Source organism: Rhinoraja longicauda, chromosome 14 (genome assembly GCF_053455715.1).
Source record: "Rhinoraja longicauda isolate Sanriku21f chromosome 14, sRhiLon1.1, whole genome shotgun sequence".
In the NCBI taxonomy this organism is placed as follows: Eukaryota; Metazoa; Chordata; class Chondrichthyes; order Rajiformes; family Arhynchobatidae; genus Rhinoraja; species Rhinoraja longicauda.
This window is the reverse complement of record NC_135966.1, coordinates 13762992-13788112: the sequence shown is the minus strand read 5'-3', so window position 1 is coordinate 13788112 and position 25121 is coordinate 13762992. Positions and strand designations below refer to the sequence as shown.

Sequence of the window (25121 nt, the reverse complement as noted above, 5' to 3'; positions counted from 1 at the left end):
AGGTTGCAAAATGGATTCAACAATGGCTGAATGGGAGATACCAGAGGGTAATGGTTGACAACTGTATGTCAGGTTGGAGGCCAGTGTCTAGTGGAGTACCCCAAGGATCTGTGTTGGGTCCACTGTTGTTTGTCATTTACATTAATGATCTGGATGATGGTGTGGCAAATTGGATTAGTAAGTATGCAGATGATATTAAGATAGGTGGCGTAGTTAATAATGAAGTAGATTTTCAAAGTCGACAGAGAGACTTGGGCCTTTTGAAAGGGTGGGCTGAAAGATGGCAGATGGAGTTTAATGCTGATAAGTGTGAGGTGCTGCATTTTGGTAGGACAAATCAAAATAGGACGTACAGGGTAAATGGTAGGGAATTGAGGAATGCAGTGAAACAGAGGGATCTGGGAATAACTGTGCATTGTTCCCTGAAGGTGGAATCTCATGTGGATAGGGTGGTGAAGAAGGCGTTTGGTATGCTTGCCTTTATAAATCAGAGCATTGAATATAGAAGTTGGGATGTAATGTTAAAATTGTACAGGGCATTGGTGAGGCCGAATCTGGAGTATGGTGTGCAGTTCTGGTCGCCAAATTATAGGAAGGATGTCGACAAAATGGAGAGGGTAGAGAGGAGATTTACTAGAATGTTGCCTGGGTTTCAGCACTTAAGCTACAGAGAGAGGTTGAACAGGTTGGGTCTTTATTCTTTGGAGCGTAGAAGGTTGAGGGGGGACTTGATAGAGGTTTTTAAAATTTTAAGAGTGACGGACAGAGTTGACGTGGGTAGGCTTTTCCCTTTGAGAGTGGGGAAGATTCCAACAAGGGGACATACCCCAAGGATCAAGACATAACTTCAGAATTAAGGGACAAAAGTTTAGGGGTAACATGAGGGGTAACATCTTTACTCAGAGGGTGGTGGCTGTGTGGAATGAGCTTCCGGCGGAAGTGGTGGAGGCAGGCTCGATTTTATTATTTAAGAGTAAATTGGATAGGTATATGGATGGGAGGGGATTGGAGGGTTATGGTCTGAGAGCAGGTAGATGAGACTAGGTCAGAGAAAGTGGTCGGCGTGGACTGGTAGGGCCGAACGGGCCTGTTTCCATGCTGTAATTGTTATATGGTTATAGTTCGAAGCAGTGTGGTCAAAGTCCAATGTCCACAATGGGGTAGAAATTAAGCAGATAGTACCCTCGCTCATGTGTGGAAGTTTACATGAGTAGACAAGAATGTGAAATTACTGCCATAAATTCATTAAGTGATGAAGGTGGCTTGGAAGTCTGAGAGGCTTATTACTGCTCCAAATCCATACATACCAACGACTGAAGAAATGGTTATACACTACAATGTGATTGTCTTCAAGATCTGAGACAATAGAACTCAATTTTGAAAGTGGGTATTTGTGAGCAGCCATTGTAATCTACCAACATTTCCTACACTTCTTGAACAACATTTCTGAAACCCTCTGCCTTTAAGCATCACCTCAGTCCAAGAAAAGTTCTAAGGATAGTGTTAATGTGCGGGGATCATTGGGCGGCACGGACTTGGTGGGCCGAAAAGGCCTGTTTCCGGCTGTGTATATATGATATGATATGATGATAAAAGGTACACAAGAATTTGGAAGGATTTAAAGGAATAGTGCTCATCGCAGGTGCTTCTGCATAGGTGGTTTATGCAAAAATTTCAAGGCATAATTAGAAGTGTTCCTACCCCAATGCAACAAATGTGCAAAGGTGTAAAATAAAATTAAACTTCATGGCATCATGTTCCTTCTTTAGTACTGTGTGTGTATCCACAAGAAGAGAGATCCACTCAAAATCAAAGCTCTTTATAAAATGCTGACATTGACAGTTGAATCAAGAATCCCGTGGCTGTTTAGACTTGCTCAATGTCGAAGTTTCTCTTCGAAAAGACAACCAAATAATCATTCAAAGATTTAATTTAGGGTGATGCAGACTTCTATTTGTAAGAAATTGTAAGAAATTTGTAAGAAATGGTGCTAAAACATTTAAAAGTGGTGTTCATCAGAAAAAAAATGTTCTTCAGTATAATCTTGAAGAAATTCAGTTATTAATTTTTTGGGGACCTATGTATCATTTACAAGGACCTCCTGGCAGCCCAATCCTAATAGTCCTGACCTGAGTAACCTGAGTAACCTTCTGGGGCAGTTCAGTGTCAACCACATCATTGAGTATCCGGGGTTACATATGCCAGATTGGGCAAGGATGAAATTCTTCTCTCCTGAATGACATTAGTGAATCAGATGGGTCATTACCAACTGAATTAAAATTTCCAGTTGCCACAATGTAATATAATGTGTTAGAACACACTATGTTGTTAGAACAGGCTACTGGGTTTTATAGCCCTTTAAGTAAATTGATAATGCTAAAAGCAATACATCTCATTTTGGATCAGCATTGCTGCACAATGGACAACCAGTTTGCTCAGCCTCAAGAACTCTTACAATTCATTACAAATTGAAATGGAATTGTTACTTATGGAATTGGGAGTTCACGTTTACAACCAGAATGGAGAGAAGCTTCAAATGGATTACTCACAAAATGCTGGAGTAACTCAGCAGGTCAGGCAGCATCTCAGGAGAGAAGGAATGGGTGACGTTTGGGGTCGAGACCCTTCTTCAGACTGATGTCAGGGGGGCGGGCAAAGGAAGGATATAGGTGGAGACAGGAAGATAGAGGGAGATCTGTGAAGGAGGAGGGGAAGAGAGGGACAGAGGAACTATCTAAAGTTGGAGAAGTCGATGTTCATACCACTGGGCTGCAAGCTGCCCAGGCGAAATATGAGGTGCTGAGCACTTCAACTCCCCCTCCCATTCCCAGTCTGACCTTTCTGTCATGGGCCTCCTCCAGTGCCCTTAGTGAGGCCCACCGGAAATAGGAGGAACAGCACCGCATATTTCGCCTGGGCAGCTTCTCCAACTTTAGATAGTTCCTCTGTCCCTCTCTTCCCCTCCTCCTTCCCAGATCTCCCTCTATCTTCCTGTCTCTACCTATATCCTTCCTTTGTCCCGCCCCCCTGACATCAGTCTGAAGAAGGGTCTCAACCCGAAACGTCACCCATTCCTTCTCTCCTGAGATGCTGCCTGACCTGCTGAGTTACTCCAGCATTTTGTGAATAAATACCTTCGATTTGTACTAGCATCTGCAGTTATTTTCTTATACTTCAAATGGATTACCCTCCATTGAACTTATGAAATGTCATATCCACATTTGCAAAGACTGGATCCGTCCCCACCCACTCCTCCCCAAGCAGCAATTCACATCTACTCAGAGACTGGCTGGAGTTTGCAAAGACTGGCCCTTCCTCTCCCCCCCCCCCCCCCCCAACCCCTCTGCAATCACCAATTTGCACATCCTCACAGAATGACTCCAGTTTAGCAACAGAAATTGCGGAGGTGGAGAGGCTATTCAGAAAACAGAAAAGCCAGAAATCTCCAGGACCGGACAATGTTTCCCCCTCCACCCTCAAGCTCTGTGCCGAACAACTGGCACTGATCTACACAGCCATTTTCAACCAAGTACAAAAACTCATGGTACCATTTGTATTGTGAGAGGAGATAATGGAACAGTACATCCCGTTCTCAAGGCCATAAAATGTTACATCTGTAGAGTAAATGACAGCCTCTTGGTCAAGGATGTCACAGATGTTGAGCAATATGTTATGGATCATTTGGAGAACTGTAATGTACCAGAGATAAATATTAATATCTCTGGTACATTACAGTTCTCCTAATGATCCATAATTACTGCTGTACATGATCGTGGCTGAGTTAAAGTTTGGAGGTCACTCTGTAATAACCACAGACTTTACATTGACTGTATTTCAGTATCTTTGTAGCAGATGCTAGCCTCAATTCAATTACAATGCACAGTGTTCTGAGGTAAAACCAAAAGATTAGGCAAGGTTTCGCAAAGCCAACATCCAATAAAAGATACAATTCCACAATTTGAATCCAACTGTGACATTTGGAGTGCAAGGGCAAAGGGTAAGGCTACAATCCAACAGCTCAGCCAAGAATGACATCAAGTAAACCTCATTGTACTACTCACCCATTGATGAACTGTTATTCTGTGTAGAGAAAATACATTGTATTTTAGCAACGCATGGCTAATCATCTGAAAATAAATGGAATATAAGACACAAATTTGAATCTTCAAATGTATTTCAAAACTAATGAATAAAGTTGCTGGACAGCAGTATTCATAATTCCATGAAAATGTTTTGACAAATGCAAAGGGTGTATGCACAAATATGTGACTTTCATTGTTTAACAAAAAGACTTGACATCTTACTGTTATGTACCTCTTTTAAAAGGCCTGGAAATAACCAAAATTAATTTACTTTTAAAACGCATGCATCTGCTGAAACAGGGTATAGCACCACCAAAGAACTATCAGAAGTCCTATACTGATTCTAGAAATTCCACGCCGTCTTTTCTGAAGGAAATTCAGTGAATGGCAGATACACAAATACTGATGCAGAGCATCAGCAAGTATGGCATTATGTACACAGCAAAAGCACAAGACAAGAGAGCTGTTTCTGAAGATACACTATATAGTAACTGTGACATCAACAAAGTAAGATCATAGAACAGACTGACTTTTGAGTCTTAAAAGGTGTAGTAGGAAATCCAGCTCCAGAAACAAGAAAGACTAAATCATTTCAACAAGTAGTAACTATGCAAGTGAAACTCACTAGAGTGCAGGAGGTCTTGACATGCAGTACATTCTAGAAATTTGTGCAACTTGGAGATTTGTAGAACTTGCTCGGCAGAACCGGTGTCATTATATGACATGTATGTGGCTAGATGGTAAATTATTCTATAATCCATCTCAGGTGATAAAAAAAACGAAATTAATATTGTGTAAGCAACATGTATGTACATTTGTGATGATGAACACCATTGTTGGAAATGGATGCATGAGAGTGGCGGTTTACCCGTGTCCGTGAATACATGGGTTTCGCTTGGGCAGCTTACAGCCCAGTGGTATGAACATTGATTTCTCTAACTTCAAGTAACCCTGCATTCCCTCTCTCCATCCCTCCCCCACCCACTCAAGTCGCACCAGCTTCTCGTTTTCACCAACAAACAGCTAACAATGGCTTGTTTTTTTTTATCATTGTTACTTTTTTGCATATCTTTCATTCAATAAGATCATAAGGAATAGTACAATTAGGCCATTCTACTTCACCATTCAATTGTGGCTGATCTATCTTTCCCTCCTCACCCCATTCACCTGCCTTCTCCCCATAACCTCTGACACTTGTAGTTTTAGATAGGTACATGGATATGTAGGTAATCAAGAACTATTCATTGTGTAGATGCTGGTTTAAACCAAAGATAGAAACAAAAAGCTGGTGTAACTCAGCGGGACAGGCAGCATCTCTGGAGAATGAATGGGTGACATTTCGGGTCGAGACCCTATTCATTGTTCTTTATTTCTCTACATCATCGTCTATATGTCTCTCGTTTCCCTTTCCCCTGACTTTCAGTCTGAAGAAGGATCTCGAGCCGAAACGTCACCCATTCCTTCTCTCCAGAGCTGCTGCCTGAGTTACTCCAGCTTTTTGTGTCTATCTTCGGTTTAAACCGGCAGTTTCTTCCTACACAAATACATGGGAAGTGAAGAGGCAACCGAGCAGCTGGCAACCGAGCCAGTGGACTGAGCACAGGCCTCGCCCACATTCACAACCGGATACACGTCCGCGCCTGACGCTGCCCGCTCATTGTTCCTTCGCTGAAGCTTCAGCTACCATTTTGTGAAGGAGCTTGTTTTTATTTCTCTTGTCTTTTACTTTATACGATTTTCGGCGGCATCGAGAGGTAAGGCCAACAAGACCGCTTTCTTTTCGCTAACGCCGGCAGATCTGAGTGCTTAAGCTCCAATTTTTGGCCGGTTGTTCGGCGGAAATATATATATATATATTTATTTTAAACAACGGGGTTTTTTTTAACCGAAGGGGCAACTTCGCAAGATTATCCTGGCGAAAGTCTTTACTCGGCGTTTGGTTTGTAGGGAAAACTTCCCTCATAAGGTAAAAAGGAGTGAGTGTCCGAGAGATGTTGCCGCCAGCACCTGCTTGCCGTTTGGTTTCGATGGTGAAGAAGATGTCGGTCAGGCGGAGTTTTAAAGCGAAAACAATTCGACAAAATGGCGACGGTTGCGGGTTCTTCCTGGGAGTGGCCCGGCAGATGGCCGCTCGGTTTATTTGGTGTTAGAGGGCGACAAATATTTCTTAAATGGCCGGTATTCGCTACAAACCCGGATTTCCCCCCCTTTTTTTTTTTAAGCGAACTAGTTGCGTTGCGGGGACTAGTTTCAGGAGGATGTTTGTCAAAGAGGTGACGATGAAATTAAACCCCATAGGAGATAGACACAAAATGTTCCAGAGGACAGGCAGCATCACTGGAGAGAAGGAATGGGTGACATCTCGGGTCGAGATCCTTCACCTACTCCTTTTCTCCAAAGATGCCGCCTGACCCGCTGAGTTACTCCCAACATTTTGCGCCTATCTTCGATGTAAACCAACATCTGCAGTTCCTTCCTGCAAATTAAATCCCACCCTGGGATCTCTAGTCCCCTCCCGTAGTCCGTTGACTGTTGAGCATGTTTCCTCGTCGGGAAATTAAATGTCCACAACACATTTTTTCACTTCGATATAATTTACGATCCCAAATAACGAAGCATTATTAAAACATTTGGCATATTTAGGCCTATTCTGAAAGATTTAAGTATTTTATCCTATTCAAAAATTTGTTTCCTCGTTAATTTACTATCTACCGGTGATTCTTCGCCAGGAAAAAAAAGTTATATGAATGCGTTACTCTTTGCTCATTAAAGTTGGCATTCTTGTACGTTGAACTACAACTTCTAAATATGCGTATTTAATATATCTTCTTACATTTTAATAATTCTTACAATGCGAAAGTGGTGTGCACGTCTAGGGTTCTGTCCCTTTGCAAACATCGGCGTTAACCGTCTGCCGGCGCTTCCCTTCAAATCGCTCCGAGTATCGTTATCTGGGCATTTGTATAAGCGGTACCGAAGGCCTGATAACTGGCTACGGGGAAGCTTTTTACCAGTGTTCCCACTTAGTAGTATAAAATGACATTGAAACACTTATTTAAAAGCGCATTGAACTTGCACAATTTAACAATAACAAAGGCTGGTGTAAATTTGGCGAGCCATTGGAAATATGTCTGTTGGCTTGGTTTAGCACATCATGGAGATCAGGGGCGAGATTTTCCTTGTAGTTACTGGCTAGTCGGCTGTGTAACGTTTCTGTGCTTTCCTGTTATAAAGTAGCACTTGTAGCTGGCATTCTGTATTCAATATGTTTCATTTTAATTTCCGCAGTCAAAGCCAAATAGTTTGATTGGAAAAAGGACTTGGGATCTATTTAAATGTTTCACTGACATCCCAGTATATTTCACATCTTTAAGTATGTTTTGAATATAGTTATGGTTCAATAGTCAATTTATTTGTCACGTACACATAAATGCGCAGTGAAATGAAAAATGTAATTTGTAGAAACATTTAATTAGCTTGCACACAACAATTGATATTTAGTCAGAACATTTTTCTTTGGTATTGGCTGCTTCTAAATGCTAGCTGTCAAGGATAGCTCTGCTGTTGTCAGTTGGCAAAGATAGCCGCTGTTTATCAGAAGTTATTTTATGTTCATTTGTAGGTGGTAGTATTATTTGAAAGACAACAATGAGCTCGTATTAGTCATGGTCTTGTGGAGTTTTAATCCAGTCTCTTGAAGTAAGAAGGCACAGTTTATACTCTTCAGATTCTGCTCAATGTTTTGTGATGCCTTGCCAGGGACTTGACTTCGTAGTTATTCTGTCAGTTTGTAAAATCTGCATTTGAAATCTCTACTGTAAGAATTGGGGGGAAAAAACAATTCCTATACAATACATTGTGTTTCTTAAGATGTTTTCCTTTTCACATACTGCTCACCTGTTTTGACATCTTACAGCTAAACTATATTTTACAATTAAATCATTGGACTCTTTAAATGCTGCTATTTGAGGACTCCTCCCTTCTTGGGTTTGAAGGAAACCTGTGTTCCAATTCAACATTTTTGCCCAAAAGCTATTTCTTTATTTTAATGGATTGTGCTTTTGCAACATTTTGTGCCTTGAGTTGCATTTACTGCCACTTTACAAAAGCATTTCAGTTTCTCTGAAATTTTTAAAGAACACCCCTTGGAGGTGTGTAAACCACATCTTATCCATCCTCCTGAAGCAATTTTCAAATTTACTGATAAATGACATCTGAAGAGTTAATTGCAGGTCAGAACACGGCTATTGTTTTTTGAGCCGATAATGCAAGTCCTCTAAGCAGTTTAATATTAGTTGTAAATGGTTGTTTTATTGAATGGCACATCTGCAACATCACAATGGTCCTTGTATGCATTCTTCAGGACAATAACCAATCTGTGTTAATGCTAGTTTCAAAATTGGTGGCTACTTTGTTTTTGGCCCTGAAGGGATAGTTGTAACAGTCATTGTATGCAAATATTGTATCCAATTTTTCCCCATTCTCAGTAAAGGATCAAATAGCGGGATAGAAGCCTGCATATAGTCTGCTAATCACAACTGTGCATCATAATGCACGTGCAAATTTTTGAACCATTCTAGTTTCTCTCAGTCGGAAAGTTATGTAATGATGTAGCACAGCATTTAATAAATAAATTGCCAGAGATGGGTGGTGAATGAAAGCTTTGCGGAAACAGATCATTCATGATCTTATTGAATAATGACATTGAGAATTGAAATGCTGTACTTCTTACGAAGTACTTCTGAATTTCTTATGACTCCTTGAACCATTACTGAGGAGAATTGCAATTTGGATGAATCATTAAAATTAGCCGCCCCATTGGTCTCTTGGGTGACTAAAGGAAATGTTCCATTTTGAAGGACGAGGAATTAGTCCTGTCCTGTGATTTTTATCTATGAAAATCACTGACAAGTGAAGATTTTGCTACTTAAAATTATTCAGATGTAAAGCACTTGACTTTCATGACATGAACACCCCATTTCTGAGTAAATTCTCTGACAGGCCCATTGGCCAAGGTTAGTAGAGGGAAACTAGATTGGGGATAATGAGTTGATCTGCTGGGAAATAAAAAGAGAGGCTATGTGGATTTTGAAGCCCCCTATATCACAGTGGGGAGTGTGATCCTGGGGTGGTTTGAAAAAATGTGTTGCTACCTTTGATCCTTTGTATGTCCAATCCAAAGACCCAGAAAAATGTTGAAAGCCATTATCCTAGAATGCTGATGGGATGTTCTTAAAGGTTGTTGCAATTCTCAGGGATCAGGTGGTGGACTGGGGTTAAATAATGGAGCTAATGAAGCGATTAGAACAAGATGGCACTTTGTAATTGTTTGCCAGTTCCAAAGTTGATCGGCAGAGCAGTTGGGTTGATGATGGTGTTTAGTATGTGTGCAGCTGAATTTTAGATGAACTTACTTTTGTTGAGGATGGGAGACTAATCAGAGGAGCACATTGGAATTCCAGTCCTTATAGATACGTGGATGGGGTTTTTTTTTGTTTCCAATGGCTAAGGATGAATTTTGAGATGAAAGTGTGAATGTCGTTCATTATAATCTGAATGGAAGAGATGGAGTTTAGTCATACAGAACACACAAACAGGCCCTTCGCCCCAGCTCATCTACGCCAACCTAGTTGTTCCATCTAAGCTAGTCCCATTTGCCTATATTTGGTCTATATCCCTCTAAACCTTTTATATCTGTGTCTACGTGTCTTTTAAATGCTGTGTAGTACCAGCTCCTCGCGGCTCATTCTATATATCGACTGACCTCTGGTTCTTGATTCCCCTGCTCTGCGTAAAAGATTATGCGTTAACCCTATTTAATCCCCTCGTCAGTTTACCTCTAAAAATCACTCCTCAGTCTCCTGCACTTTAAGGAATAGTCCTATTTTGACCAACATTTGTTTCCCTGTAGCTCAGGCCCTCGAGTCCTGGCAGCATCTTCGTAAATCTTCCGCGTGTTCTGCCAAAAAGTTCGGAAGGGGAGTTGTCTTTATATGGGAATGCAACTTTTGTTTATTGGCTACAGATTCATAATGTTAAAAAACAATCATTTTTCAGCTGCATGTTGATATTGAATGGACAAAATTGATACTATTATATCTATAGATGCCTCATTTGAAGTGTACACGGAGTTCAGAATGGAGTAGTGGAGAGAGTTGGGACTGCCGAGACTATTACGGTAGTCATAAACGCAGAAAACGATCACATAGCAGTGAAAGGGAAAATAGACGACACAAGCGCCATCGTCCTTCAGACAAGTAAGTAATGCATGCGTGCAACCTGTGAAATCTCTACAGCAATAGTTAAGATTGGTAATTTAGTCAGTTTTTTTTATAGCCATTACTTGGAAACAAAATCTGTTAATGAGCACATGGATTACCATGACGGAAAGCATGAATGCAGAGATGGGTACAAAATGGAATATAGGAATGGCTGTCACAACAGAGAATGCCGACATCAGCGCTACTGCTATAGTCATCAAAATTACAGCAAGTCAGGCAAACCTGATAGTGGAAGGAGTGAAAAAAGTAGCCGGGAAAGACATAGGTCTATAAAACATCACTCTGTTTCAAGTAATCATTCGCACTCGGTAAGAACAAATTTATTTGAAATTGACAGATTTTGGGGGGGGGGTATTTAAATAGTTCTGTATTTAATTAATTGAGGCATTTCTTTTGGGGATAGGGTAGTTTTTAAATCTTGGTTGTTGAACTATAGAAAGTCTAGGAATGTTCTGTTAAAATTTGAACGTTAATTTGTGCATACAGTTATTAGTGGCAGTCTTGATAAAATTGTTTTTAATATTAGAAAAATCTGGTTTTATTTAATGATCTTGGTAGGAAGTTATAAGAAATAAAGTAACTGATTATAGAGCCTGCATGGATAATATCAGTTTTATCCTAATAGTTTTCATAGCATGCCAATCATTTTGAGGAGGAGTTTTCTCATTGCAGGCAATTCAAGCAGTGTTAATGATCTCTATATCATAACTGCTGTGTTGCTGTAATCTGGCAGTAAACTGTTGAATTAAACATGTTCTGCCACTCCTTCAGAATGTTAAAACTGGTTTCCACAATGGCAATTTACTTTTTTTGAAAATGATTATTTTGGTTGTCATCTTCATTCCCAACCATTTTATGCTGTTTAAAGAGAGCATCATTTGCCCTGCCATTCAAAGTTCTTAAGTTTTGCAGATTATTCATCCAACTCCCCCAATAGTGAAAAGCCTAGTTGAAACCACATTGCATCCAAGATGCAATATTTTCAACCCCACAGAATGCCCCCCTTTTCATATTTTGTTTGTAATTCCCACATGCTTTGAATGTGATGTATTTTATTAACTTTGATTTGATAAATTTTGTATTGATGCATTTATTGCTTTGACAAATTTAAGAAGCATCTTATCTTAAAATCTGTTCCTTGCCATGTTTTTCTTCTGTAACATACACTGTGTGCCATGTGAATTTCTGGGGATTGAATTTGAATTTGCACCCGTCAACCTACCGTGGCCTTTCGTGGATTGGCGTGTATATGAATACCTGAATCCTCTCCTGGGGAATGGTGTGTTCTGTTCCGAAATACTATCCATTTTCAATGGCTGGATGATGTTGCTGACTACTTGTCGTATACAGAAGAGTCACCGCCAAAGGAGATCCAAGAATGTTGAGGATGATGAGGAGGGTCATCTGGTATTTCACACTGGAGACAAACTGAAAGCAAGATGTATAGAATATTTTTGTAACAACTTTATTACAAACTGCTTTAAAGGCATAGTTTGGGAAAGTATGGGAGGGAGAAGGAAATAATATTTAGGGGATCCATGAATATGTATGCTAAAGCCTGTATTTCATAGTTGGAGACAAATGTAATTTAAATATTTCAAGCTTAGTTTTGTTATTTTGAAGTTATTAATCTTGTACAGAAAACAGCCCAGCAGGCCTTCAAAATAGTTATTCTAGCTTTTGGTGAAAGGGGGTGGCATTATTTTTCAATTAATTGAAGTATGGGTTATTTATTTTGAAAGTTTAATTTATAGTTATGGCAGTATTAGGAATATCCTTATCATTTTAAATCTGGCCCTTATTTTAGAATAAAACTGTTTAAATGTAAAATGTTAGCCATTTAGGATTGTTATACTTTTTGACAAGTTTATTCCTTGAATAAGAAATTGTTTTTTTGCCTATGTTCCTAAAAATGGTTTTCTTTCCTATCCAGATGAAATAATCTGTAATCTAGGAGAAGGAGCTTTTGGAAAAGTTGTAGAGTGTTTCGATTTAAAAAAGTAAGTGCATTTACCCATCGCCTAATTTGCATGTAAGTTATTAAATATAATTCACTTCTCGTGGCATTGCAGAGAATTTTAGATTGCAACATTGCAATGATTAATCAGTTTCCAAACTGCCATGAGAAAGTGGACAATAGAACCTGCTGTCAATGAGTAATATTGTCAGGTGGTTAAAGTAGAAAAAATATCTCAGCAAAAATTGCTTTGAGAAAGCAGCGTAAATTACTTTATTATGATTCATTTGATAAGAGCACAGATGCTGACTATTGTAATGGTTTATGTAGGCACTGTTAATTTATTGTTTTCATTGAAGTAGTAAATTTAGAGTTTAAAAGCAAATGGTGAAGAAAAATTAGGACTAGACGCTGGGAAGATGACAAGCAGATAATCCAAGAGAAATATATAAATATTTTTTCCAATGTCTAAATGATTAAAACCACATAGTTAATACGGGAGTCTATTTCAATGCAGATCTCTCATCTTGAATATATGTATGTGGTGAGTGATTCATACTCTCCGCTGCCCTATGCATTAACCCCACATTTGTTTATTGTTGGTATTATTGCTGGGCTAAGCTGTTTTGATTCTCGGCTATGAAGTCTTATGTTGGTGGCTGGATCTCCTGCACACATTTTAGAACATAACGAAGCCCAAAGCAAGCCTTGATCACAAAAGTGCCACCTTGTAGGTAAATCACATCAACTTGCTACGCCTTGTCAAATGTTTCTGACTTTACAAGGCGATCACATTCTATTAAATGCGATCCATTGCAATAAAATTATGAAACCAAGATACTTCCAGTATATTTATAGAAATAATAAATACTCTTTAGAATTGACTTTGCAGATTGACAATCTACTTGTTCAATTGCGCAACTACAAAGTTTTCCGGAACAAATGCATTCCGGCAGCATTTCAAGATTTTTGTAAATATTATTGGGGTATTTATTTCATGGTCACCTGCTGTTCCTTGATCACATCTAAATGCAATTTAAGTAACAGAAAATGACTTTTTTTTAAATCCCAAAATATCATTTAAGTAAAGATGGCAACTTTCCTCAAATCAATTCATATGTGGAAGAAAGAGCTGCAGATGCTCGTTTAAATCGTAGGTAGACACGAAATGCTGGAGTAACTCAGCGGGACAGGCAGCATCTCTGGAGAGAGGGAATGGGTGACGTTTCGGGTTGAGACCCTTCTTCAAACTGATGACTCCCCTGACTCATAATTCATATATTTCAGTTTCTTGTGCAAGTTGGCTATGATGTTTTTGACCTTGACATTATTACTGCACTTCACAAAACAATGTGGAAATTGATTTTTCTTGATCTAAAATACTTGTATCCTGCTTTTTTTTTTCTTTTCGTTTATTTCTCCTACGATAACATTTTTTCCTAATGTAACTATTGTATTATCATAGCAACCATTTCATGTTTCAGATCAACTGCAATTATAAAATTACCACATATTTGTGAGGAGGGAATTTCTGTCAAGCTTTTAAGAGTGAAGCTTCAGCTTGAAATCTAGTCTTATTTTTCTGCTGTTGGACTGCATCCCTCTGCCTTTCCTATCTATGTACTTGTCCAAATAGTTTTTAAATTTTGTTGCACCTGCCTCAGATATTGTCTGGCAGCTCATTACAATTATCCATCTTTATAGGAAAAAGTTGCCCCTCAGGTTCTTATTAAATCTCCCCCCCCCCCCCAATCTAATACCCTCATGAGCCAATGCATTTCTACAATATCACCTTCCAGCCTCCTACGCTCAAAGGAATAAAATTGTCGGCTGCTCAATCTCTCACTCTATCCCAGGCCCTCGAGTCCTGGCACCAACCACTTATCTGATTGGTCACTCATCTGAGTAATTGCAGCTCATTGTTAACAGACTGGCTAACACCTTTTAAAAGGTATTCTGTGAAATAAATATTCTGGAGTCAGTTAATGGTTAAGATATGTTATTTCAGACGAGTGTATGTTGCATTGAAGATCATTAAGAACATTGCTCGATACCGTGAAGCTGCTCACTCTGAAGTACGTGTGCTAGAGGAAGTGTGTAACAAGGGTGCTGGTACATAGTAAGTACAAACTGAAATGAGCATTTTGAAATTAACAATATTTCATATATAAGTAATATTTAATATTTGGGTGTTTTTTGGTTATACTGTGCCATGGAAATCTATTTGAGGCATGTCTCTTTTACCACATGGCACATTGCCTAGGGCTGAGTTTTTATTTTCACTCCTTGAGTGCAAAATAACTAGAAGTTTACCATATCAGTTCTGAATTTTGACTATTTTTGTCCCTGTAAATATTTTTTTCGTTTTGCTCGCATGGTTAAAAGATGGATTTAAGAAATGTTCTTGCCATTGAAACGTTATTTATCCTGTCTAAAGGTTTTGGAATGCCAAATACATCGCTTACCATTGGTTCAACTTGCATGCAGCAACTGAATTACCAGAACATAATTTCATTTTGTTGTAGTATGCAGTAAACGGTAGTTTAGCTTTTCAACTGTCTTGGATTTTAAGACTTATTTTGATTTTTTAAAAATATATATATATATAGCATTCTCCTAGCAAGTATTCGGGAATTTGGATTTTATAAAACACTTGTTTTTTTAACGTGCCTTTGTGGTTCTGATTTCCCCCATTCATTTCATCTTTTAAGAAGTTGATGAAGCAGGAGGCTCCATTTGCATTGCTTCAATTTTCTTTTACTGATGAGGCTGAAACTGAGTGGCATGAGTGCAGCAGTTGTGGAAATTTAAGCCTGGTTCTGTCAATAATGATTGCTATATAGTAATTGATTGGAAGCGGCAACCCAACAATGTTCATCGCCCACTTAGTTAATTTTGGAGTATAATTTTTCAGTATAATGAGGATCTAATGTGAAACCCAAGCTTGTGACTTATATTAGTGGTAGGGGAGATTAGGGAGGGAAGAAATGATGGATAGGATGAGTGATTATTTGCTGCCTACTTGTCAGCATCAATGAGATGGCCTGTTTCCATTGCTGAGCAATTCAATGACTTTTGCCACTTGGGTGTGAAGACCTGTATCTTTGGGTACATCATAGTCTTTGCTCTTCCAATCTTCCGTTCTTGGTGCAGGGAGGAAAGTCGTTTGTTATAGAATGGAAAATCCAAGGGCAATTTTTCTTGCAATGTCATGTTTTTGCCAATGTTACTTTTAGCTCTGAGTTTTAATGACATATTCAGCTTATTTTTAATTCTTAACTCATAATAACAGGCATTTCAAATTGAAGTGTTTTGTTCACTTTTTGGACAGTCATTCTGCATTGCATCCAAAATAGCTGATTTCCTAACACACTAATATTCTAATTTGCAGTGGATGTGTACAAGTACTGGATTGGTTTGATCATCATGGACATATTTGCATTGGGTTTGAACTACTTGGACTCAGTACCTATGATTTCTTAAAGGAAAACAATTTCATGCCATTTCCAATGCACCATATCAAGCACATGGCTTATGAAATTTGTCATGCCTTGAACTGTGAGTAAAACCTGCATTGCTGAATGGGGGTCATTGGATGGGAAATCACTTGATAGAATAAAATTGTGTGTACTTTGATTTAAATTGGTGCTTATTATGTAAGTCTTTATCCTGTATATGCGTAAACAACTTTCCACCAGAGAAATTGCTGTATTTTTCCATTCCATTGAAAATTATTATGGTGTCTGAGATAATGGTGAATTTATTGCACCTTATTTCAACTTTTAAAAGTCATTTGGACAGGACATTTATAGGTGGGACTAGTGTAGATGGAGTATCTTGGTCAGTGTGGGCAAGTTGGGCCGAATCCTGTTTCCGTGTTGACTATTAGTCCTTCCTTTTTGTGCATTGCCAACATGATCACACTAACTGAACAAGCTGTTTTAATTTTCAAATGTTATTAATTTTTATTTAATCAAAGTGACTCTTTTTAAATCAATTTACTTTATTCTGAAATTTGACACCGTGAATATCTGCTGATTCTCATTTTGAGTGAAAGTCATGAGGCCATCCTCTATTTGGCACTTGAATGCTCTTGATCGATACCCTGCTTTATTGGTTGCCTTTAGACATTGAGTAAAGCCAGATATAATATAACTTGTGCTGTTCTTTGAAGAGCAATTCTGGTTTCTTGCTCAACTATCCAAAAGAACAGAATTAAGGGTAATTAATCTGACTTATGGTGAAAATATATATATTTTTTACTGTTACTATTTCACAAGGTGGTTTGGGTTAACTTTTACTGTAATAAGTAAAAATTATCTTATGTTGTAACCTTGAAGGTTTTTTAAAAATACTACTTAATTTGTGAAAAGAATATCCTTCCAGCAGTTTACTTTTTAAAAATGGGCAACATTAAATTGCTTTAGTTTGCAATAAAATTGTTACACTCAACTATAAACAAAACATTTTGTCTCCTAGTTTTGCATCAGAACAAGCTTACCCACACAGACCTCAAACCTGAAAATATACTTTTTGTGAATTCAGACTATCACATAGAATATAACAGTAAAACGGTAAGTTAGAAGCTTCAATTAAAGCTACATGATTTATTTATTAATTAAGACGTTTTGTTGCCTTTCTTCATTGGCTATTTAACTGAAAAATAATTCCTGTTTCATAGAAACACGATGCCAGAACGGTGATATATCCAGACATCAAAGTTGTGGATCTTGGTAGTGCGACATTTGATGATGAGCATCACAGTACTGTAGTATCCACCAGACATTACCGTGCTCCAGAGGTCATATTAGGTTAGTATGTTAGGAAATTATCTTGAAATGTTGTAAATATTCTGTGAGCTTTTGATAATCAAAAATCTCTCTTTCAAGAATTAGGATGGTCACATTCATGTGACGTTTGGAGTATAGGATGTATATTGATTGAATATTATCTTGGTTTGACGTTGTTTCAGGTAAGAAACATTTCAGTATTTTTTCTGTGGTGTATAATTACTCAGTATTTCAGTTTGCCTCATTGTGTTCTGTAGGTAGTACGTTTAATATGGCGGAGGAGTCATCTGGTTAATTTTTAAAAATGTACATGATATCTAGAACATAAGCAGGCCATTTGGAGTAAACAGTCTACGCAGTGTTTATGCTGACTTCGGAATGCTTGTCTCCTTCCTTAAGTGTATCCAATTTATTTGCCTCATCTTGTTCCAGTGGCAGTTTTCACCACTCTAATCGCATTTCTTCTGAATTCCCTATTGGAGTTCTGCATGACAATCTTTAATTTGTGGCTCTTAATAGTACTCTTCAAGTGGAAAGGTTTATTCTCCTTGCACTATCCAAATCTTTAGCTCAATTATTCTTTCCTGAAACGAAGAGGCTCAGCCTCTTTGTCCTTACTTGGTATGTATACCAGAACATTTGTTGTGCTCTTAAATCTTTGCAGCCTGTGTATGTCAACCAATACTGTGCAATGCAGCTTGTTTATTCTCTCCCCCTAGCAATAAAATTATTGTACTTGATTTTCTTTCTTTAAAATGTTTTGCTAACTAGTGGCATGACTATTAGTGGTGGGTTATATATTGTAAGATCCTTTTTTTCTAATCCACTGAGATTTAACCTATACATGACTGCATTCTGTCAAAATGTACAACTTGCATTAATCCGCAAACTTCATTGACCAATTACTTGCCTGTTCTATCCGATAATTTGTTAGTCTTCATTTGGTTTCGACTATTTCTACATTCCATCCTCAAAGGCCTCCCAACATATTTAGAAATTATTTTGGTTTGAGCTTAAATAGTTCATATAAATTGGGACATTTATTATCCTAGGAAGGTTATACTTTAGCTGGGGAAGTGCTGTAAAGGTTTAACAGATTGATTCCTGGGATAGTGAATGTATAGGAAGTTAAGCAAAATGACTATGTCAAATTTAAGGGAATGAGTTTTCATTGACCGTGTAAGAATTTTTTTCACTGGTTGGGGTGTCTAGATAAGGGATCACAGTCTCAAGATACGGCGTCGACCATTTAGAGCTGGATTGAAAAGAAATAGTTTCAAAGCTGTGATTGATTTTGGTTATTGGGGGATTCTTGGAACATGGGATGTGTTCAGAAGGCAGTGCTAGGGTTACGTCCACCATGCTCTTACTGAATAACAGAGAAGGTGTAGTGGCTCACTGCTATTTCTTTGTGCTTAATGTTTTCTACTTTTCAGACGCATGATAGCCGGGAGCATCTAGCTATGATGGAAAGGGTGCTTGGGCCTATTCCAGCTGGCATGATTAGTAGAACACGGTAAATATAATTATTTTTATTTAACCAAGTGTATTTAGCCTGAAGTAAATCTTTGCCAATGTCTTTAAAATCTGGGTAATGTCTTGCTTACAGATTTCAGGATCTTGAATTTGTTTCATTATGCATATTCACTTTTCAAAAAAAAGTCTAGATTTTCTTTTTGTATTTTTAAAAGTTTGTTTGATTGTGCTCTAGATAATTACATTTACAAAAAGAATTGGCAAAGGAACAATGAACATTTATTGTACAGTTATAAATGGTTATTTTTAATCAAAAGGGTTAGCTTGAACATTGAGAGCACTCGATTTGGATATTTATAGTAATGAGAACTAATTTGGTTTTCTCTTGACATTCTCCAAAATGAATGGAGAATTTATTTCTGTTCCCATCTTTAATAATATGAATAGAATCTTGGGGTCTGTTGGAAGGGTCTTCCCCCCCCCCCCGCCCTCCCCAAATGTCAGTTGTTCCTTTTGTTCCAGAGATGCTGCCTGACTGGCTGAGTAACTCCAGCATTTTGTGTTTATCTTATTCTATTCTAACCTGTGTGAATTTCCTATTTAGTCATTTTTTTGTGCAAAAGATTACACTTGTCATCTGAGTTTTAAGTTTTGATTTGGAGGGCATGCATCTGAATTTTGAAAGTATTGCAAAACATGGTTTACTCATTACATTCCTGAATTAGGTTAAGTGCCTACTTGGTTGACAAACAGAAGGCTTGGTGCCATCTTGTACAAGGTTTGCTAAAGAATTTTTAATCTGGACTTTGTGGAGATTATTATATCCCAGAAGTGGATTGACAGTTTTTATTCACTGTAGTACATGTAAAAGTTTAATATTTTATTACATTCAGATTACAGTAATTCTCAGATCAACAAGAAACTAGCTGTTTCAGACACGTTAGTTTAAAGTTCTTCTCCTGGTATTATAAGACTTTGTTAGGACATGGAGTGCAAATTTTGATGGTACTCTGTGGTGAGTCGCTGGAAAAAAAAGTTTTAATTGTTACACCTGCCTGGACTTGGGGAAATTGGGGGTAAATGACCTTCATTGTATTTTGTCCTGCGCTGTATTTGCAAACAGACATTCTTGTTGTAGATTTATCAGTATGTGGTCTTGGAAAATTAAGTGATGTATGTTTAATGTACAAGAAAAATTCACATGCATTTGTGTTGAATGTAATCAATACAGAATTATTTTGCAATTTAATTTTTCTGATGTTTCTGACTGGTAACCTAATGCAAATGAACTGGGTTATTGTATGCTACCTTGGATGTTAACAGTGGTCTTTTTTTTCTAGGAAGTCCAAATATTTTCATCATGAACAGTTAGATTGGGATGAAAATAGTTCTGCTGGACGATATGTTAGGAAACGCTGCAAACCTTTGAAGGTACGGATAGTAAGGCTCTGTAGCCTCTTTTTGCTCTGGTTTATTTCACTCATGTTTAAACTATTATGTTTTATTTATAATGTTTTATGCTTTATTTTTAATTGTTTACTGTGTGTTCGTGTTGTTACTTGCGAGCGGAGCACCAAGGCACATTCCTTGTATGTGTACATACTTGGCCAATAAACTTATTCAATTCAATTTATGTGGCCTGTTCTTGGTCAAATGTCTGTACATTGTCAAACATCGGGAGCTTGGTTTAGTTGATGTACTTTATCTGAGATTATGTATTCAAATACCAATGTTAATTATTTTGCAGGAGTACATGTCTTCCAAGATCTCTGAACATCAGCGACTTTTTGATTTAATTGAAAAGATGATGACGTATGAACCTTCAAAAAGAATAGGGCTGGATCAAGCATTGCAACATCCATTTTTTTCACATTGAGAAGGAAAGGCCATGGTTTACAAAATAAATTCTTTTGTTTAACTTGTAAATTAATTTGCATTCTCCAGAGGAGAATGGCTAGACTGTGTCAGTCTGTATTCAAGTTGTAAATTTTGAAATGGATGTGTTTGTAAAATTGTCCATGCTGTAAGGCACAAATTTATTAAGATGCCATTTTTTTTGGTGTTGTCATGTGGGCATGTGCTGGCCTGTTTTGGAACCACTATTGTTTTGCAGTACAGCAATTTGTGGAAAGTTTGGGAACCATTTTCTTAAGCTGGTTTTTGTATTCTACTACCTCATTAATTGTAATATCAGCATTAACATTGCGCAATAAAGTTGTAATTTTTATCGTATTTTGATTTGTTTTCAGTTATGTTTCATGAAGTGGAATTCATTTCTATTTACAGGGAGGGGGAGTAGGTATGTGAGCTTGCAACTGTTCTAATAATTGAGTTTATTTGTTTCTATTTAGATTTGTTGACTTTATTTATAATTCCAACAGTTTTGTTCAATATTTTAAAAGAAAAATATCACATGAAGAAAAGTTAAGATGATATAATTTCACACCATGAAGAAAATTTACGTTTGTTTTTAAATTATTTATACCAGTATCTACTCGTATCAGCCAAACCATTATGATTAGTAAGAGTGTCAGAAGGTTACGGGAAGAAGGCAGGAGAATGGGTTTGAGGAGGGAAAATAGATCAGACATAATTGAATGATGTAGCATTGATGGGCCTTACTGGCTTAATTCTGCTATGATTTAAAAGAATGGATTAATTGGGGGAAGTCAGCATGGGTTTGTTCACAACAGGGTGTGGCTTATTAACGTGTTATTAACTCGGCGGTGGGGCCTCAGCAACAAGAGGAGCCTCGGCGGCGGTGAGGCCTCGCGATCAGTGGTCGATGAGCGGGCAGGGAAGACAATGGGGACCCGGCGTGGGGCGCTGCCGTGAAGAACAATGGGGACCTGGCATGGGGGGTCTGCCGTGAAGAACAATGGAGAACCCAGTATGGTGGGACCGCCATGAAGAACGATGGAAGATCCGGCGTGGGAGGACTGCCATGAAGAACAATGCAGGACCCGGTGTGGGGGGACGACCGTGAGGGACGGTGGGAGAACAAAGGGGACATTCTAGTTTTAGAATCCTCTGCCCAAGGGATAAGCCTATGTTTGTACGTCCATTCCTGTTAAGGCGCTGTGCACACGGTGGCAGCAGTTGCTTTTCTTTTTTTCACTTAATTTAATTTTAATTTCAAGTTTTCGTGTACCTTGTGGGTTATGACTTGTCAGACTAATTTCCCTCCGGGGATGAATAAAGTTCTATTGTATCATTTAAAGTTTTTTATAGTGACAAAGGTGATCAATGAGGGTACGGAAGTGGATGTTGTCTACGTGGGTTTTAGTAAAGGAGTTGATAGTATTCAAGCTGGAGTTATGCAGGGATCTGACTGGACCGCTGCTATTTGCCATACATATAAATGACATGTACGCAAAGGACGACAGGTTGGTTAGTAAATTTGCAGATGCCAAGTTTGCTGGAGTCGCAGACTGAGGAAGTACACAGTGGGATTATAGATCAGGTACAAAAGTGAGTTGTGAAATGGCATAGAAACAAAAATAGGTGCAGGAGTAGGCCATTTGACCCTTCAAGCCTTCGAACCATTCAATATGATCATGATCAATATGGACATCTCCCGAGATGCTGCCTGACCTGAGTTACTCCAGCATTTTGTGAAATCTTCCAACTTTAGATAGTTCCTCTGTCCCTCTCTTCCCCTCCCCCTTCCCAGTTCTCCCTCTATCTTCCTGTCTCCACCTATATCCTTCCTTTGTCCCGCCCCCCCCCCCCCTGACATCAGTCTGAAGAAGGGTCTCGACCTGAAACGTCGCCCATTCCTTCTCTCCTGAGATGCTGCCTGACCTGCTGAGTTACTCCAGCATTTTGTGAGCGCTCGGTCCGCGTTAACCAATCTGATCTCCCGGGGGCCGAGCACTTTAACTACCTCTCCCATTCCCAGTCTGACCTTTCTGTCATGGGCCTCCTCCAGTGCCATAGGGAGGCCCACCGGAAATTGGAGGAACAGCACCTCATATTTCGCCTGGGCAGCTTGCAGCCCAGTGGCATGAACATCGACTTCTCCAACTTTAGATAGTTCCTCTGTCCCTCTCTTCCCCTCCCCCTTCCCAGATCTCCCTCTATCTTCCTGTCTCCACCTATATCCTTCCTTTGTCCCGCCCCCCTGACATCAGTCTGAAGAAGGGTCTCGACCCGAAACGTCGCCCATTCTCTCCCGAGATGCCTGACCGGCTGAGTTACTCCAGCATTTTGTGAATAAATACCTTCGATTTGTACCAGCATCTGCAGTTATTTTCTTATAATATGATCATGGCTGATCATCTAAAACCAGTATCCCATTCCTGCCTTTTTCCCCATATCCTTTGATTACTTTAGCCGTAAGAGCTAAATCTATAACTCATGGCAGATGGTGTTTGAATTGAGCAAATGTGTAGTGTTGCACTTTGGGAGGTCAAATGTAAGGGGAAAATGTACAATTAATGACTTGAACCTAAACAGCATTAATGTAGAGGGATCTTGGGATCCAAGTTCATAACTCCCCAAAAATGGCAACACGAGTAAATAGAGTGACAAAGAAGGCATATGGTATGCTTGCTTTTATGTGCCGGGGGCATGAATTGGGAGGTAATATGCAGCTTTATAGGTTGACAATTGTATGTCAGGTTGGAGGCCAGTGTCTAGTGGAGTACCCCAAGGATCTGTGTTGGGTCCACTGTTGTTTGTCATTTACATTAATGATCTGGATGATGGTGTGGCAAATTGGATTAGTAAATATGCAGATGATACTAAGATAGGTGGAGTAGTTGATAGTGAGGTAGATTTTCAAAGTCTACAGAGAGACTTGGGCCTTTTGGAAGGGTGGGCTGAAAGATGGCAGATGGAGTTTAATGCTGATAAGTGTGAGGTGCTGCATTTTGGTAGGACAAATCAAAATAGGACGTACAGGGTAAATGGTAGGGAATTGAGGAATGCAGTGGAACAGAGGGATCTGGGAATAACTGCATTGTTCCCTGAAGGTGGAATCTCATGTGGATAGGGTGGTGAAGAAGGCGTTTGGTATGCTTGCCTTTATAAATCAGAGCATCGAGTATAGAAGTTGGGATGTAATGTTAAAATTGTACAGGGCATTGGTGAGGCCGAATCTGGAGTATGGTGTGCAGTTCTGGTCGCCAAATTATAGGAAGGATGTCGACAAAATGGAGAGGGTACAGAGGAGATTTACTAGAATGTTGCCTGGGTTTCAGCACTTAGGCTACAGAGAGAGGTTGAACAGGTTGGGTCTTTATTCTTTGGAGCGTAGAAGGTTGAGGGGGGACTTGATAGAGGTTTTTAAAATTTTGAGAGGGACGGACAGAGTTGACGTGGGTAGGCTTTTCCCTTTGAGAGTGGGGAAGATTCCAACAAGGGGACATAGCTTCAGAATTGAGGGACAAAGGTTTAGGGGTAACATGAGGGGGAACTTCTTTACTCAGAGGGTGGTGGCTGTATGGAATGGGCTTCCAGTGGAAGTGGTGGAGGCTGGCTCGATTTTATTATTTAAGAGTAAATTGGATAGGTATATGGATAGGAGGGGATTAGAGGGTTATGGTCTGAGTGCAGGTAGATGAGACTAGGTCAGGGAGAATGGTCAGCGTGGACTGGTAGGGCCGGACAGGCCTGTTTCCATGCTGTAGTTGTTATGTGTTATATGTTACACAAACCCATGCAGACTGTCCAATTAATCCATTCTCTTCCAAATGAGAGTAAATCCTGTAGGTCAGGAATGAAATTACACCACATTTGGAGTATTATGTGCAATTCCAATTGCCCCATTAGAGGAAAGATGTTGAGGCTTTTGAAAGGGTGCTGAAGAGTTTAATAAAATGAAGCCTGGATAGGAGGTGTTGGTTACAGTGAGAGGCGGACTGGCTTGGATCGTTTTCTCAAGAAAGCCAGAGGTTGTGGGGAAACCTGACAAGTATATAAAATTATTGAGGCATAGATGAAATGGACCTTTTTCCCAGGATGGAAAAATCAAAACAGTACAGGGCACAGTTTTAATGGTTAAGAGATAGCCACATACAGTGGTTATGCATGGAATGGAGAGATATGGATTATGTGCAGGCAGATAAGTGTCTTGGTGTTATGTTGGGCACAGACATTGTAAGGTTAAGGGCCTGTCTTTGTCCTTTGCTATTCTATGTTCCATTGTTTGTCATAGAGTCAGAGAGATACCGTGTGGAAACAAGCCCTTTGGCCCAACTCGCCCACACCGGCCAACAATGTCCCAGCTACACTAGTCCCACTTGCCTGCACTTGGTCCATATCCCTCCAAACCTGCCCTATCCATGTACCTGTCTGTTTCTTAAATGATAGGATAGTCCCAGCCTCTACCTCCTCTGGCAATTTGTTCCATACACCCACCACCCTTTGGGTGAAAAAATTACCCCTCGGATTCCTATTAAATCTTTTCCCTTGAACCTATGGTCCTCGGTTCCCCTACTCCGGGCAAAAGATTTTGCATCTATCCGATCTATTCCTCTCATGATCTTATAAACCTCTATAATCCCTTATCCTCCTGTGCTCCATGGAATAG

General features: G+C 39.1%; 1 protein-coding gene across 1 annotated transcript; it reads left to right on the top strand.

Annotated features, from left to right (window-relative positions):
- Positions 1 to 5736: 5736 nt before the first annotated feature.
- On the top strand, positions 5737 to 20798 carry clk4a (CDC-like kinase 4a). The gene is made up of 13 exons (XM_078411448.1): positions 5737 to 5836; positions 10188 to 10339; positions 10419 to 10671; positions 11714 to 11804; positions 12297 to 12363; positions 14329 to 14439; positions 15712 to 15878; positions 16800 to 16894; positions 17002 to 17131; positions 17210 to 17292; positions 18547 to 18626; positions 19927 to 20017; positions 20334 to 20798. The coding sequence occupies exons 2-13, from the start codon at positions 10188 to 10190 to the stop codon at positions 20460 to 20462; spliced, it is 1449 nt and encodes a 482-aa protein (XP_078267574.1). The 5' UTR covers positions 5737 to 5836; the 3' UTR covers positions 20463 to 20798.
- Positions 20799 to 25121: the final 4323 nt, after the last annotated feature.

Excerpts from the sequence above, each read along its gene's own strand:
- clk4a (XM_078411448.1), top strand. The coding sequence starts at position 10,188 with ATGCCTCATTTGAAGTGTACACGGAGTTCAGAATGGAGTAGTGGAGAG. Across the intron at positions 15,879-16,799 it reads AATTTGTCATGCCTTGAACT|TTTTGCATCAGAACAAGCTT; the intron begins GTGAGTAAAACC and ends TTTGTCTCCTAG. Across the intron at positions 18,627-19,926 it reads GGCATGATTAGTAGAACACG|GAAGTCCAAATATTTTCATC; the intron begins GTAAATATAATT and ends TTTTTTTTCTAG.